This window comes from Cygnus atratus, chromosome 1, assembly GCF_013377495.2.
Source record: "Cygnus atratus isolate AKBS03 ecotype Queensland, Australia chromosome 1, CAtr_DNAZoo_HiC_assembly, whole genome shotgun sequence".
Taxonomy (NCBI): domain Eukaryota; kingdom Metazoa; phylum Chordata; class Aves; order Anseriformes; family Anatidae; genus Cygnus; species Cygnus atratus.
Window position 1 is genome coordinate 103806024 of NC_066362.1, and position 17038 is coordinate 103823061.

General features: G+C 44.3%; 1 protein-coding gene across 1 annotated transcript; it reads left to right on the top strand.

Annotated features, from left to right (window-relative positions):
- The first annotated feature begins 14885 nt into the window (after positions 1-14885).
- On the top strand, positions 14886-16412 carry KCNA6 (potassium voltage-gated channel subfamily A member 6). The gene has a single exon (XM_035545769.2). It carries the CDS (start codon positions 14886-14888, stop codon positions 16410-16412), a length of 1527 nt encoding a protein of 508 aa, XP_035401662.2.
- Positions 16413-17038: the final 626 nt, after the last annotated feature.

The window sequence follows — 17038 nt, forward strand, 5'->3', positions numbered from 1 at the left end:
TCTGAAACTTTAAAGCAGGAAAGTAATTAATGAAGAGAGAATAGTGAATGTAACAATTTTTAACATACATTTCCAGATACATTGTACAAAAACTCCCTAAATGATTCAAAAATGTATTCTTGCATAAATTTACAAGGATACGTATTTTTATGACCCGTGAATAATTCTGCAAGTAAGCACAGATCTGCAACCAAACATATGCATATAAACATGCACACGTACACAAAGAGATATGTGCAAATCTCACCATTATTTGTTTTTAGTAACTACCTTAATATCTGGAAAGAATAAAGAAATTTTAAAGGTGAGTCAAGAAGTTTGGGTGGAAGATATTACTGAAACATGAAATAATTATTTCTAAAAAGACCCTTCAAAAATAGAAACTTGCAGACAGTTCCAGTAAACTTTCAGTGACTGAACATAGCAGAGAAAGGAAAGATGGTTAAGTTCCAAAAACCAGCCTACTCACTTAACTTGTACCTGGGCTATCCCGGAATGAAAGGACTCTTTCATTTGAAGCATTCAGACTCAATGCACCTTTTATTCTACATGAAGCCTGTCACTTTACTGGTAAAATGTTTTACATCCTTTAGAACTTGATCAGAAGATCTTTGTACTCAGCAGAATGTTCCCTTTAATGTCAGTCAGTTAGGGATGATTTGTACATCTTGGTTTTGAAAAAAATGGTTAATGATTCAGAAGAGCATTCATTTTGAATGCTTCAAGGCAGGCACCTTAGAGAGTGTGATCCTGAGAAGTGGTAAGAAGCTATTTTGCAAATCAGACCTTCTTTTTCTGTGTGTACAAAGAATACACAAACACAGCAGTTGCTTGTGGAAATGTACTAATGAGCATAAGCTAAATCTTTTCTGTAAGCAATGTTCATCGTGTGGGATAAAAATTTGAAATTGAGACTGAGTGTAGTGCCTCTGTAGTAAGCACAGAAGAAAAAAAAGCTGTTCTTTTTCCTTTTCCTTTTCCTTTTCCTTTTCCTTTTCCTTTTCCTTTTCCTTTTCCTTTTCCTTTTTTCCTTTCTTTCTTTTTTTTCTTTTTTCTTTTTCTTTTTTTTCTTTTTCTTTTTCTTTTTCTTTTTCTTTTTCTTTTTCTTTTTCTTTTTCTTTTTCTTTTTCTTTTTCTTTTTCTTTTTCTTTTTCTTTTTCTTTTTCTTTTTCTTTTTCTTTTTCTTTTTCTTTTTCTTTTCTTTTTCTTTTTCTTTTTCTTTTTCTTTTTCTTTTTCTTTTTCTTTTTCTTTTTCTTTTTCTTTTTCTTTTTCTTTTTCTTTTTCTTTTTCTTTTTCTTTCTTTTTCTTTTTTTCTTTTTCTTTTTCTTTTTCTCTTTCTCTTTCTCTTTCTCTTTCTTTTTTTCTTTGTCTTTGTCTTTGTCTTTGTCTTCGTCTGTCTTTTTCTTTTTCTTTTTCTTTTTCTTTTTCTTTTTCTTTTTCTTTTTCTTTTTCTTTTTCTTTTTCTTTTTCTTTTTCTTTTTCTTTTTCTTTTTCTTTTTCTTTTTCTTTTTCTTTCTTTTTCTTTTTCTTTTTCTTTCTTTTTCTTTTCCTTTTCCTTTTCCTTTTCCTTTTCCTTTTCCTTTTTCTTTTCCTTTTTCTTTTTCTTTTTCTTTTTCTTTTCTTTTTCTTTTTCTTTTTCTTTTTCTTTTCTTTTCCTTTTCCTTTTCCTTTTCCTTTTCCTTTTCCTTTTCCTTTTCCTTTTCCTTTTCCTTTTCCTTTTTCTTTTTCTTTTTCTTTTTCTTTTTTCTTTTTCTTTTTCTTTTTCTTTTTCTTTTTCTTTTTCTTTTTCTTTTTTTTTTTCTTTTTCTTTTTTTTTCTTTTTCTTTTTATTTTTATTTTTCTTCTTCTTTTTCTTCTTCTTCTTCTTCTTCTTCTTCTTCTTCTTCTTCTTCTTCTTCTCTCCTCTGGAGAGCATCAGTATGCTTCTGAATAAATCAATGAGATGTTTTGGCAATGCATAGTGTTTGGAACTTCCTATGGAATTCCCTGGTGTGGTTCTGCCCTTGCAGATATTGGCATTCATTTGGGAACAGCAGAGAAAGAAATACATTTCATGATGATCTGTGCTTCTTCCTCCTCACCCAATGACCTGAATCACAATATTAATCTGTGACTCTGATTTTATATGCACTACACGCATTGGTATGATTTCGAAGCACACAAATGCTGATACTCAGCAGTGTTTAGGTTTTCAGAACTGTACCTGTTATAATACCCTTAAAAATAACAGCTGCTGTGGCTGGGCTCTGGAGAAAGCCCCCTGCCAGGCTTTAAAAACTATCTATGTTACATTTTATATTTAAATTTGTGTCTGCTAAAAGATTCTAGTCCATTCATTTCCATTTCTGATCTGATTTGGGACCAAATGCTGCACACCACTGTCATCCTACGACTGAGCAGTTTTTGATAGCTCTCTGTGGATCTCTTGGACCTCAGTTACCCTGATCTAGACTCACAATAATCCTGATGGCTGCTGTGGAATTTCTGGATGTTTACCCAAGGATAATCAATAACAATTAGTAAGAAACTGAGTAATTCTTTATTGTTATCCTCTTCATTGTTCTTACCCTGAATTAAAAGATGGGGAGATGGAGATCAGACATCCTTTATTTGAAACAAAGAAGATGATAGTCCTTCTTTGTTTATGGGGATTTAGGAATTACATTTTAAATAGGACTAGCTGGGAATCTTTTACCTGGTCAGTTTTCCCATGAAAAAGATGTCAGACACTCAGATTTTATGCGGAGAGAGCTTCCCCACTCTATCACATGCCCCCTCTCCTGGGATGACTGGACAGAAGGATCCTTGGTTGTGTGTTCTGAAGGTTCGAGCTTCGGAGGAACAGTGAAACTCAGAAGCACTTACCAAGTGCAGCACAACAGCCACCTCCCTGCCTGCATCACTCAGCATCCTCTCTGGCAGACAGGGACTGGGAAAGGGGGGAAGCAGAGAGGCACACAACTTGGGTTCTCAGCTTCACGATTCCTATAAAGAACTACTGGCAAATTATCTTTCTCCTTAGAAGTAGCCAGGGAAAATGGGGAAAAAAATAAATAAATAAGGCAACAAAGCCCTTAGTGACATACATCTAGTTAGTCAAAATTTCCACCAGTGTATTTCTCATGCAGACAGCTAAGAAAAAGTGGAAGACAGGCACGTGGTGTTCCTTGGGGTTGTGATTTGAGTGGGTGCAAAGGTCAGATGAATTCATCTGACATGAGGCAAGATTAGTGTGTGCAGCTTGATACTGTTTTCTTGCTACACTGTTCTGCCTCAGCTAGATCTGTCTGCAGTTTTCTGCATAACTCAGGAATAAACAGCTGATGAGACATCTCCTCATAGCACTGCAACTGATATCTCTGAATCTATCAGTGTAAACTGGATAGGTTTACATGTAATTGAAGGAGCACTGGAAGCAAATCCATTTAATGGGTTTTCAGTAGCACTGATGTCCTTCTAATAATGTAGCGGAGGAATGAATCTCAGGTCAGTATTGCCCATAGTAAATGTCAAGGAGAGTGGAGAGAGAGCAGTCCTGTTTCAGCTTGTGTAAATGCATTACCCTGTAGAAACATCTGCCAACGATGCCTGCTGGATTGGAAAACAGTCTGATCCTTGAACAGTGTTCACTTGGGAAATGGATATCCCTGCTTGGTAGAAGCACTGGTTGGCTGCAGAAAGAAAAATCTGTGCAAGATCCCTCATCAGAAGGCTCTGGGAAACTTTGTCTTGTTTAACCTTCCTAAAACACTGTTGAGGAGTACACACACAGTGTTTCACTGGACTACAATTGTCCCTAGAGCCTGGGCGTCAGGTGTCACACATATCTCAACATCTTTGTTTGAAGAATTATTGGTCACTTTGGGCTCACAAAAATAGAGTGGATCCTTAAGGCTTCATTCCAGTAATTGGCTCTGATGACAGCTCAAAATGCCTTACAAAATGAAATACAGTTAATGCTATTTCTGTCCTCAGCTAATCTTTTATTATTTTTTTTTTAATTCTTAAATATTAATAGCAACGTCTCTGCAAAAGATCTTACATTCAGAATTCCACATTCACCAATCATTTAGTCAGACTATTCCTCACATTAGGGGTTATTTATGCAAAAAAAGGCTAAAGGAATGCTTCTAAACTGTGTAAAAAACTGCAGGATTAGGATTACTATCATTATGTGAAATGGTTCCCTTGGGAAAAGTCCTAGAGAATATGCTCCTGAGAAACTACTGGAAATGAGAGGGATTTTGTTTGTTGTTAAAAGCTTGGAATAGTTGATTTATTTTTAGATGTCTGGAAACCAATCTGGCTGCTTTGAGGATGTTTAAGCTTGTCATCTAACCAAGTGATGTTGCTTATTTTTCATCCAACATCAAGATGTCAACAATAGTTTTGATTACACAGACCTGTCATTTCATTTATGTTTGCTTCATTAACAGTGTTAGTTTGATGGAGTCTTGTTTGCAAATACCTAGTTTTAAGGGATGGGCTGGCCTACTGCACAGACAGGATATAGCAGAAAATAGTTAGGCGATTACATTTTTGTAAAGACAGCCTACTTTGTAAAAATCACAGGCTAGTGAGTCCAGAGTTTTACAAAGGGTGAGTATGTGATGATGTGTACAAACAGAAACAGAAATTTCTGTTTTTCAGGGCTGTGGAACTGAAATGTTACAATGGATTTATGAAGCAAGTTCAAAAACAGTTTCCATGACAAATTTAAGGCTCCTGTTAATTTTTTAACAAATAGTTTAGGGTTTTTCCCACAGGGGGTAATTGACCCCAGTGAGGAAAAAATTAGAAAGAAATTCTGCTCTGAACTGTACTGACTAGAGTTTTAAAACCTTGCTGAAAAGCTATGAGAGAGATGTTATGCATTTTTCATAGAAAGAAATAAAATATTAATTCCTTTTAGTGACTCAGATGAGCACTATAAAAAAAGTATCAGAACTGGAGCAAAAGAGTTACATTATTTAACCACAGCCTCTTCATTATATGTTATTAAAATGATGTTCGATATTTTGAGAAGAAAAAGTCTTTTATAGTTCTGGTTATTAGAGTACAAAAATTAAAATCTATTCAGTCTTGGGACAGAGAACAGAGACAGTAAGATGTTTCTCCTTCTTTTTTCCCCATCTTCTAAAGAAGCAAGAATCAAAATTGTAATTAAGAATTTTGTTTGACACATTTGTGGGCACATACCCTGTGCTGGAACAGCATTTTGCAAGTTTGCTCATCAGAAAAAAACAAACAAAAAAAAAAACCTCATGAAAGTTAGAGCCTAACTCCACAAACATTGACATGCTAGGATAGCTTTACTGCCTTTGAGCAATCTTAGAGAGGTTAGCAGGATTCCACAGGCCAATTACAGTTGCTCCCATGCCTGTCCCTACAATAGTACCTAAGTAACTATATAAGGCTTCTCATGAGTACAGGATTGTGTAGTATTTTTTTCTTACAACCATAATCCATTGGGTGTTGACATCTTCACAGCAAGCTGTGACCCGGCAAGGATATGCAAGGTTAACTGTATGTGTATCTCACTAAACTTTGAGAGACAATTTGAGAAGGTCCGTGTTTTATGTGCAGGCAGCTTTTGCCTGTTCAGGCAATTTTAAAAGAAGAGCAGTTCTGCTGTTATTCTTCCTCACTTAAGATCGTGTCTGTGGAGCTGAGGCTTGGTTTGGCAACCATTAAGAAAATACTGGATATAAGTGGATAAGACAGCTCTAATTGTAGAGATGTCATGGAAAAAGTGTGATTCATTGCTTTGAGCTGTGCACAGAGCTCAAATACTTGGTTTAATTCGGTATTAGGTGCCAAATTACATCTCCGGAATTTGACACCAGGACTAGGAGAGATTACTTTTTTCCCTTGCTCTTGTTCTCCGATCCTGAAACACTTCCTCCTCTTTTGAGGAGGCTCTCCTGAATGTCCCAGGTTGACCACATTCCAGTTAGATAATTATATTTCAGCACTATAGACATGCTCTGCAAGGAGCAGTTGGAGCTTGAAAAGGGCACACTTTCCTGGGAAGTCCTTATTCTTTAGGAAGTTTTATACCAAAGATATTCCAGGTCTGCTTCCCAGATTAATTGATATGGCTTTAAACTGCATCTAGTGCTTTAAGTTATGATTCTGCCAAGATTGTAATTTTGAAAAATCCTGAAATTGGAAGACCTGTATCAGAAATATCTACAGTACAGTTCTCTATTTCCATTGCTATTTAACACATATTTCAGGATTCATTAAGTTGTAGGATGGTGGTGGTATACATAGTGTGGAGAAGGTAATAGCTTTTGTTTCCTACATTGGTGCACATTTAAGTATCAGTGGATGTTTTATGAGACAGGGCTACACTGGTCTTGCGGAGATGCACACATTTCATTTTTTTTTCTTCTTTTTTTTTTCTTTCTTTTTTTTTTTTTCCTTTTCCCCCACAAATTTTGAATTTGTTCTTTGTTTCCTGCTAAATCTCAGAATCACAGACTCATGTAGGTTGGAAGAGACCTCTGGAGTGGTGTGTTCCAGCCCCCTACTAGAAGTAGATCCAGCATGTCATGTAGCTGAGGGACTCATTCTGTCAAGTTGCTAATATCTCCAAGGGTGGAGATTCTTCAGCCTCTCTGGGTACCTGTTTCAGTGTTTGATCACCTTCTTGGTGAATTATTTTTTTCCGTATATCAAGCTGGGATTCCCCACGTGCCAGTGTGTATCCAGTGCACCTCATCCTTCCATTGTGCAATTCAAAGAGTATACTTTCTTCAACTTCCTCATATTCTTTCACAGGGCAGTTGAAAACAGCAGTAAGATGTCCCTTAAGTCTTCTCTCCTCCAGGTTGAACAAAGTTAACTCCCTCAGCCTCTTATCTGTCATTCTCCAGCCCTCTCACCATCCTAATGGACTTTCTTTGAGCTTACTTCAGTGTGTGAACATCTTTCTTTTGCTGGGAAACCCAAAATTAGGTACAGTACTCCAACTGTGATCTCACAAATGCCAAAGGGAGGAAAGAACCAGTTCCCTTACTCTGCTCTCTACTCTCTTGCTGATTGATATATACCAGGATGTGTCTCACATTCTTTTCTGCAAGGGCACCCTGCATACTCATGTCTTATATATGTCCCATGATGACCCCAGGTCATTTTCTGCAAAGCTGCTTTCTATTCAGTGTATACTCAAGCTATCCCAGTAACAACAAATGCAAAAAAACCACCACCACCAAACAAACAAACAATTAACCTTTTCTTGTCTTTTTCTTGTCCTTTGTCCCTAGGTCCCCTGTCTCACTGAGCAATGGGATCATTGAGCAAAGGGGTTAGTTAGCCTTCCTTTTTCTGGCAGTTTACTTATAGATCCTGTTCCTGTTGCCCTGAAATTTCAATCAGACTGAAAGCTTGTGGTTCTCCAGTGGTTTCCAAAAGCCCAGGAGTGAATGGAGATTATTTTGCATGAATAATTCCTATCAGATGTGTCATTCCCACCTTATCAGTGGGCTTTTATGCAGTTTCCCTGAAATGCCACACTGACTTTCCTTTTCATCCAAGGAAAGAGATGGCTCATGTTACTAGACTGGTGCTTACATCTGTTTCTTATTGCTTCATATTCAAAGATCATCTTATTGTCCCAGTGGTCAAGAGTGGGGGAAGTTACATTTGTTCTTTATAGGCATTAAGATGGGAGCAATGTGTGAATTAAATTTGTCTGTGTAGTGTATTTTCAAGTATCAGGCTCCTCTGTTGAATTTTAATTGGCTTTAGTGCTTATTTGGTCAACATTTGGTGAAAAAAGTTCTGAAATGTTGTCAGTATGCACCACACACATGCTACTTTTATCTTAGAAGAATCTGTCTCTCCCTGCTCCTGCTGGAGGGTTTCTTGTTGATCTTAAGACTGTTCAAACTGCATTTTTTTCATGTTGGTTTTCTACCTTGGGGCTAATTTGTTTGTTTGTATTTAGAAATCTTCTGCTAAAACAAACAAACAAAAGATTATTTGGCTGCTGCTGAAACAAAGTTGGTGGAAAACATTTTGCTTTGCCTGTTAAAATTTATTACACTTATTTTGCTGCAAAGCTCTTCTACTTTTTGAGCAGATACAGAATATTTGCCAGGGAGGTTGTTCTGATGTTATGACTTCATTTTTGCCATCCTTGAAGAAATCTGCTCAGATCTATTCCTTTGACATGTATTTCCACAGAGACTTGTCAGAGATTTGCCACAAAATCCCCAAGGATTTCCTTGCACGGAGAAGACCAAGGGTTTTCAGGTCAGTAGGAGGAGCTGTGCTGTCTAAGAAAGACCTTGCTGCTCCTGTCTGTGCAGGATGGATGTGATGACAGGCAGCAGAACTGAGAGCTGTTCCTGCAGTGCACCAATTGCCTGCAGGCAGGACACTGGGGAAGTAGGGAGCTGTGTGTCAGGTGTAGAAGTGCATGCAGTGGCAGAGGGAGCTTGAGATGGGAGTAGGAACACAGTATTGACAATTTTGTCTTCATGGGTAGTGACATGTTCCATTTTGGCCAAAGAAGCTCTAGAAATCTCATCATTTCCATTCCAGGGGTGAAGAGAAATTCCTGTGAAGAGCAGCTAGGCAGGGCTGTTGCAAAAAAGCCATTTTTTTTTCTCCTCCCCTTCGCAGGTGGAATTGGGAGGGACAGGGAGAGTGAACAAAAAGATCCATGTGGCTCTAGGGTCTCTTCTTCCCCTCTTCTGCACAACTGGTCAGTCTACTGCCTACACTTGCCCTAGCAATACCTTGGGGAAAAAACGGAAAGACATCCTTTATAGAGACCCTCCCCTCAAAGACAGCATAATGAAGATGCCCCACATATCTGGGCAGATCTGGGGTTGAGAGACACCGCATTTACATGCACAGAGGGATTCTCAGTCAATGGGATGAGCACAGATGCATTATTTGGGGGACAACTGGGTCATACGGAACCACAACAGGGGAAAGAGCTTTGTGCATCCAGGCTATTCCTCACAGCACCATGTTTGTGTGTTGGGGCGGGGAATTGGGTGGGATGGGATGAGGGCTTACCTTGGGTTCTCTTCCCATCAGAACTACACAAATCTCACTAAAACATGTTTTATCATTCTGTCTTAATAATGATATGCAGTGCCAACATAAAGTAAAGGAGTTGACATTGAACAATGCAGGCAACACATAACAACATGCAAAGAGTAACAAATTTAAATATGTTTCCACAGTTGTTTCTGTTGTTGCTGTTGTTTTTTGTTTGTTTGTTAGTTTTAAAATAATGTTTAAACACACTTAATGTGCATCTGTCTGCAGAGATTTTCTTAGTGGAAATTCTGCTGCCTGACCCTAACCTCCCATTGATGGGTGTTCAGGGATGCTGTATCTATGCATACGCTAAGGCCTATAAGTGGCCTCTGCAGCACCCAGAAGCTCCTCACCCAGAAGTTCCTCATTCCTGGATGTTGGTGCACAATCCTGAGCCCCCAGAGACCCAGAGGTCTCTATCCCAGGCCAATGGACATTTGTAGGTTGAAACAGTAGTGAGGCTGAGTGTACATCCCAGAGACAGACGCACTGACATAGCCAGCTGCACAGACTGCCACAAACCAGGCACTGCCTTAAGCAGCTCCCAGATGTAACACTGCTAGGTCTCACGTAACTACAGGCAGATGAGTCCCTTTCCTCCTCTCTGGCTGCTCAGGACTGCTGTTCACTGGTGACAGCCAGCACAGAGCCCTGCCCTCACCTCACTCAGCCCAGTTCCACAGTAGCTGGTTCCCCTGCGGCCTGTGGAGAGGCCCCTGGTGGAGCAGGCTGTCCCCCTGCAGCCCATGGGTCCCACATGGAGCAGATCTCCACGCTGCAGCCCGTGGAGGAGCCCCCGGTGGAGCAGGTGGATGTGGCCTGGAGGAGGCTGCGGCCCATGGAGAGTCCCCACAGGAGCAGGCCCCGGGCCAGAGCTGCAGCCCGTGAAGAGGAGCCCACGCAGGAGCAGGGGGTCTGGGGGGGAGCTGCCACTCGTGGGGGACCCGTGCTGGAGCAGTTTGTTCCTGGGGGATGGATGGACCCCGTGGTATGGAGCCATGTGGGAGCAGTTCTTGAAGAGCTGCTCACTATGGGCAGCCCCCGCAGGCTCAGTTCGGGAAGGACGGCATCCCGTGGGAGGGACCCCATGTGGAGCAGGGGCAGAGAGTGACCATAAAGGAGTGGTGGAGATGAAGTGCTATGGACTAGCTACAACACCCATTCTGCATTCCCCTGCACCATTCAGGGGGAGGAGGGAGATGAGGGTGGATGGGGGGGGGGGGGGGGAAGGTGTTCGGAGTTTGCTTTTAATTTCCCACTGCTTTAGTCTCTTAGTAATAGGCTACAAATTATATTACTCTCCCTACGATAAGCCTGTTTTGCCCATGACAATAATTGATGAGTGATCTCCCTGGCCTTACCTCAACCCTTGAGCCCTTTTCCATCATATTTTCTCTGCCTGTTCCAATGAGGAGGGGGAGTGAGAGCACTTAGCTGTTTATCAGGGTGAAGCCACCACTGTTGCATGTTGTAAATATAAGAGCATTGGAAACTACATAGCTTTTTGTTATGCATTTACAACTGTAATCTTACAGGAAAAGTTCATTCAAATGTGCACGTGTGAATGCATGTATGTGTGCATGCATGTGTATTCACTGTGCTATGGCTGATGTAATATCCATATAATAACATATCCACAGAGTTTTCTGTTTTATTTATTTATTCATTATTTTTTCATCATATGTGTAACTGATGGGGGAAGGAGGGAACTTAAAAGGAAGAATTAAAGGTGACAACGCCTCAGGGATCTGGGATGGATGCACTGTCACAGAGTAGTTGAGGTTGCTTCTATCGTGGGAAAAATGGAAGTTTGATCACTGTACATTGTGGCAGTGGTAGACATGACTGATACATGAAGAGGGTATTGTTAAATGCCTGGACTCTGTTCACCTTGTTGCCCTCTGATGCTTTGAGATCTGCAGATGTATGAACTGAGAATTCCTCATAAGGTAATTTCTTCCTTCTTACAGTGTAATGTGGATACAAATGCCAATGTTTTATTTCCTGTAGTCAGTGAAGTTGCTCATCTTCTGTAAATGTACCTAGCATTCTACCAGGTGAAAACAGTACCATTTTGGACAAATACAGTTCTTCCCCTATCCTTGTTCATGTCCACAGAGCCAAACGCTTGATAACCAATCCACCTCAAATATAAAGGGAACAGTTGAACTCCTTGCTGGGGTAGTCTCTGGCCCACGTTAATTTTCTTAACTGCTCTCAGGACTTTTCTGGACAGTTTTAGTAGTTCCAGGCTAATACCATGCTAGGGAACAGGCTAAACAACATTGCTGGCCTTGCAGTTTGCTGTTACGAACACTGTTTTGAGGTCTGTGTTGTAGTGTTTCTAGTAGTAGGTTGTTGTTCTTCTGGTCACTCAGTATCTTCATCTAGTGAGTCAGGCAGTCAGCCATCATCTGTAATGCTTACTGGGCAGGGTCCAGTTCCAGCAGGATTTTTGCAAAATGGTTATGAAAATTATACTGACTTTGATACTGAGGGCCACAGATCTGCAAGTAAATGAAGAAACTGGTAGGGTCAGAGGGAGGTGATGCTTCATAACCGGGAAAAGTACATGAATGTGGGAAAAGATGACACTCAGGGAAGTCAGCGAGACAGGGAAGTGGGAGACAGGGGTAGCACAGAAGCCATGGAAGAGAAAACCAGAAGGTTCGGGAGAAGATAGAATGACTGGGAAACACAGAAAGAGAAGAAATGGAGAAGTTCTGCATATGCGAGACACAAATCTAGATACCCATTTAGGATATCTCAGTTTTGGAGTACTTACCTTTAGGAGCTCTGAATTTGGCTTTGCTGAGAAAATGCTACATACCCATAATTTTGTGGCAGCTACAGTGCTGAGGACTTCAAATCCACTGAAAGGGATCTAAAGGGATTTCAGAGGGTTACCCAAAATACTGAACCACATTCAGGGGTGTGTAAGACATCCAAGAAACTGATTTACTTGTTGAAGCTGTACTGCTGTGCCACAGATTGATAGGTGCCTGTCAGAGCCAGTCTCCAGGTGGCATGCCCCTCCAGCTTCTGGACTGTGATGAGAGCCCAGAATCAGGTGTCTTGCTATGCTAGAACCAGCAGCAATTTCTATTTTCTCATGGATTTACGGAGATCTTTTTGTGCATTTTGGGATCACTGATTGATACATCCTGGGGGGGGTTGTGATCATCCTTAACTCTTGAACCATAGCAACCTGCCATACCTGAGCTAGGAGGGGTGAGCATGGCCACCACCTCAGAGACATGTTTAGTAGCACCTTTAGCTGGCACTGATCTTGAGGTTTTGGCCCCAGACCTAGCAGCCAAATCACTCTTTGGAGTATGTTATGGTATTGCTGTGTTGCATTCTGGAGTACTGTTCTGGGGTTTGCATCTTGTCCCCCTCCCTGACATCTCTGGATCTCTCTTGCTGTGCTTCTCCAGCAAATTGTATACCACTGCAAGATGCTGGCCCAGCAAGATCCGGCACGGAGGCTGAACAGTGGCAGCTGGCATAGCCTCTTAATATAGAAGTGAGGGGTGTGGCTGCACAGGCAGTGTGGTGCTGATCAGTTCGGGAACAGGCTGTGTGCTAAAAAGAGTTTAGTTGCATGTTGCAAAGGCTTATGGGGCTGATACTGAGTCTGAGGGGCAGCCTATGTACTCAGAGGGAAGGAAATAGAGGGACTTCCTAAGGGCTTCCAGGAGCCAGCGCAGATAGGCTGGGTACCTACTCTAAGATGGACTGTGGTAGCAGCTGAGTAGACATGGCTGGATGGGACTGCAGCTCATGTGGAGGCACCTGAGCCATCTGCAACGCTGCTAGCTCAAGGTAGTGTGAAGACCAGAGCTGTGGCAGCATGAAATGTCTGCCTGGGCTGGCAAATTGTCCTGCGAACCATTGCAAAGCTCCACACTCTCTGCTGTGCTGCTTGAAGCTCACTGGTTTAAACCTAGTACATGGTGAGTTGAATCACAGCAGTGATTGCTATCTAGGCATGCCTTGTGTCCTCTTATAAACCTCAGGATTTTTTTACATCCCTCCCAAAAGCTGTTTTAAAAAAAATCTCAATAGCTAACCACGTGAATGAATAAATCATAATAATTATTCAGATAATCCTATGAATGAATTATTCATTGTAATAATTGAAAAGGAATCCCAGCAAGAAGCATTTTACTATTATAAAGGTAAATATTGATTCATTTTTTTAGAAAGTATATTCTCCATCAAAGTATTTTTCATCTGCTTGCCATACCCTAATTATGTATAATATGAAAGAAAAATATGCTTCCTTGTGTGACAGCCATTTTCATATAAATGAAAAAATATGCTTCCTTTTGCAACAGCCATCTTCAGTGTTATTCAAAGAGAAAGGAAAAAGGATTAAGCAACATTTAGATTATATTCACCTCCTTCCTGAGGACAGAGCCAAACAAGACACCCACTGTCAGCTGGTCAAAATGTCCAAAGCCTGAAGTAACTGAATATTACCAGCTAGTTATAGAGGATTTGGGAGGAGGGGTAAAAAGGGAAATATTTTGCTTCTAGTTCTGTGCTGATGAGATAGTGTAGGCTAAGCATATGGCTTGCAGCCAGCAAAGGCATCAGATACTATGATGAGAAAAGCCTCGTTAGTAATATTTAGCACTGACAAAGGGCTTTCAAGGGAAAGACAGACTTTTGTCCTGGGAACAATGGATGCAGCCTTACCTGTTAGCCCTGTTTTCAGAAGGACAAAGTGAAATGTCATAAATTTCTTTATGCTTTCAGATCCCAAGCACGACATGGATTGAGCAACAGGTGTCTGAAGGCAAAAGGACTGGAAGTCTAATTGCCTACAAAATGTAGTGTTGGCTCCCAGGGAGATGGGGTAATGTGTGGTGGTAAACAAACAAACAAAGAGCAAGCTCAACTGTTTGATAACTGGAGAAGGGACAAATCCTACACACTCCAAATCAGAAAGTGTATTTACCTGTGTTTTTCCCCAGCTGCGGTTCAGTGTGTGACAGGTTGCCTCCATCTGTGAGCGGCCAGATGCCACTGCCGTGCTTGCATCTCGGCAGTGGCATTTATAAACCGAGGTCTGCGAGTCACAGGCACGGAGAGCCTCGCTCAAGGTCAGCTGGAGAGCCTGCAGCGGGGGCAGGCACAGCACCGAGGGCTCCTGCCTCCAGCATCGGGGCACTGGTCGGAGCTGGCGGTGTCCGATCCTCGTCGGGGGTCTGCCTGCAGGGGCAGGGGCAGGTTTTGACGGTGGACGGGTGGGGAGGAAGAAGAGCCGGGGGGTGCCACCGCTTGGGCGAGCTGCTGCAAAGCGCCCGGCCGGGAAGCAGCCCCCTGCAGCTGGATACACGCGGGGAGACCCCCAGGGCCGTCCCTCCCTCCACCCCCCCCCGGGCTGGGGCTGTTGCATCTCTCCGTACCTAGGCGTGTGGGTGCCGGCGTGCGTGTCCCTGGGTGCCTCTGTCTGTCCCCGCGTGTCCGTCCGTCCCTCCCTCCCCGTGTAACCGGCGGGGTCTGTGTGTGTATGTGCGCGCCTGCGTGTGCGCGCAGCGGGGAGGGCAGAGCCGGGCGCGCCGCGCAGCAGAGCACGCCGTGGCCGTGGCCGTGGCCGTGGCCGTGGCCGGCACCGGAGGAGGAGTTGCGGCGCTCCGGCAGCCCCGCGGAGCCGCCGTGCGAGCGCGCCGAGGCGCAACAGGCGGGGCGGCTCCTCCCGGGCGGTGAAGGGGAGGCGGCGGGGAGCGGGCACGGCCACGAGCACGAGCACGAGCACGGGCACGGGCACGGGCACGGGCACGGGCACGGGCACGGGCAGGGAGCTGGCGGCATGCGGGCGGAGGAGCCGCTGGCGCTGGCGGCCCCGCGGGCGGGCAGCGGCGAGGCGGAGGCGGCGGGCGAGGAGCGGAGCGGCGGCGGCTGCTGCAGCAGCGAGCGGCTGGTGATCAACATCTCCGGGTTGCGCTTCGAGACCCAGCTGCGGACCCTCTCCATCTTCCCCGACACGCTGCTGGGGGACCCCAGCCGCAGGGTGCGCTACTTCGACCCGCTCCGCAACGAGTACTTCTTCGACCGCAACCGGCCCAGCTTCGATGCCATACTCTACTACTACCAGTCCGGGGGCAGGCTCCGGAGGCCGGTCCATGTACCTCTCGACATCTTCCTGGAGGAGATCCGCTTCTACCAGCTGGGCCAGGAGGCCATCGAGACCTTCCGGGAGGATGAGGGCTTCATTCAGGAGGAGGAGAAGCCCCTGCCCCAGCACCACTTCCAGCGCCAGGTCTGGCTGCTCTTTGAGTACCCTGAGAGCTCCGGGCCGGCCCGGGCCATCGCCATCGTCTCCGTGCTGGTGATCCTCATCTCCATCGTCATCTTCTGCCTGGAGACCCTGCCCGAGTTCCGCCAGGAGCCCAAGGGCTCCCAGCCCGGCTTCGGGGAGGCAGCAGTGCCCGGGGACGACACGCTGCTGCTGCCACCGCCACCACCACCGAGCGGGACCCCACAGCCCCTGCGACCCGCTGCCGGCGCAGGCCCTTTCTTCACTGACCCCTTCTTCCTCATCGAGACCCTGTGCATCATCTGGTTTTCCTTTGAGCTCCTCGTGCGCTTCTTCGCCTGCCCCAGCAAGCCCGAGTTCTCCCGCAACATCATGAACATCATTGACATCGTGGCCATCATCCCCTACTTCATCACCCTGGGCACGGAGCTGGCCCAGCAGCAGCAGCAGAAGCAGCAGCCTGGGAGCAGCAGCAACAACGGGGGCCAGCAGCAAGCCATGTCCTTGGCCATCCTCAGAGTCATCCGCCTGGTCAGAGTCTTTAGGATCTTCAAGCTCTCCAGGCACTCCAAGGGGCTGCAGATCCTGGGGAAGACTCTCCAGGCCAGCATGAGGGAGCTGGGCCTCCTCATCTTCTTCCTCTTCATCGGGGTGATCCTTTTCTCCAGTGCTGTCTACTTTGCAGAGACCGATGACCCCGATTCCCTGTTCACCAGCATTCCCGATGCTTTTTGGTGGGCAGTGGTGTCCATGACCACTGTGGGCTATGGGGACATGTATCCCATGACAATTGGTGGCAAGATTGTGGGCTCCTTGTGTGCCATTGCTGGTGTGCTCACCATTGCCCTGCCTGTCCCTGTCATCGTGTCCAACTTCAACTACTTCTACCACCGAGAGACTGATCATGAAGAGCAGTGCCAGTACACCCATGTCACCTGTGGCCAGCAGCAGTCACCCTTCTCTGAGCCCAAGAAGGGGGACAGTAATCAGTCTCTCAGCAAATCTGAATTCCTGGAAGCAGGAAGACCTGGAGTCCATGAAATATTCCAACTTCATTCCCCCCAACAATCAGGGTTATAAAGAGAAGAAAATGCTGACAGAGGTGTGATCGGTTTTGTTGTCATGGGTCCAGACACAGAGCTGCAAGCTGCTGCACAGCCGTCTTCCCACTAGCAGCTGGATCTATTCAACATTTACATACCAGACTGTGAATTGTGATACCGTAAACAGAGTGATTGTGATAATGGGCTCTTCTCTGCTGATTTGCTGTTTCTCATTACTGTGTGCAGTCAGAAATGTTCTTGCTTTATTCTGTGGAGTGCTAGCTGTCATCCCCCACTCCCTCATGAATATCTTTTCCTTTTTTTTGAGGACTGCTGTAAACCAATATTAGCTCTGAAGCCTAACCTTTCTTCTCCACTAGCAAAGAACCCCTTGCCACAACTCCAGCTGAAGGATTCAACAGGGAGTAAATAGTTAAAGGGGCTACAAACATCTGGCTCAAGCTGTGCCCTTCGTTCCTGTGCCAGCGCAGTGCCCTTGGCTGTGGGATCAGTCACGCCTGCCATGCCATTGCCTTTGAATAATGGAAATGCTGTACCCAGCATCACAGTGAGTTCTGTAGCTGTAAGGAAGAAGTCAACAAACAGATGCCTTTCTTCTTTGCAACACTTGGCATGCTGAAGACCCTCTTGGTTTATGTTTCA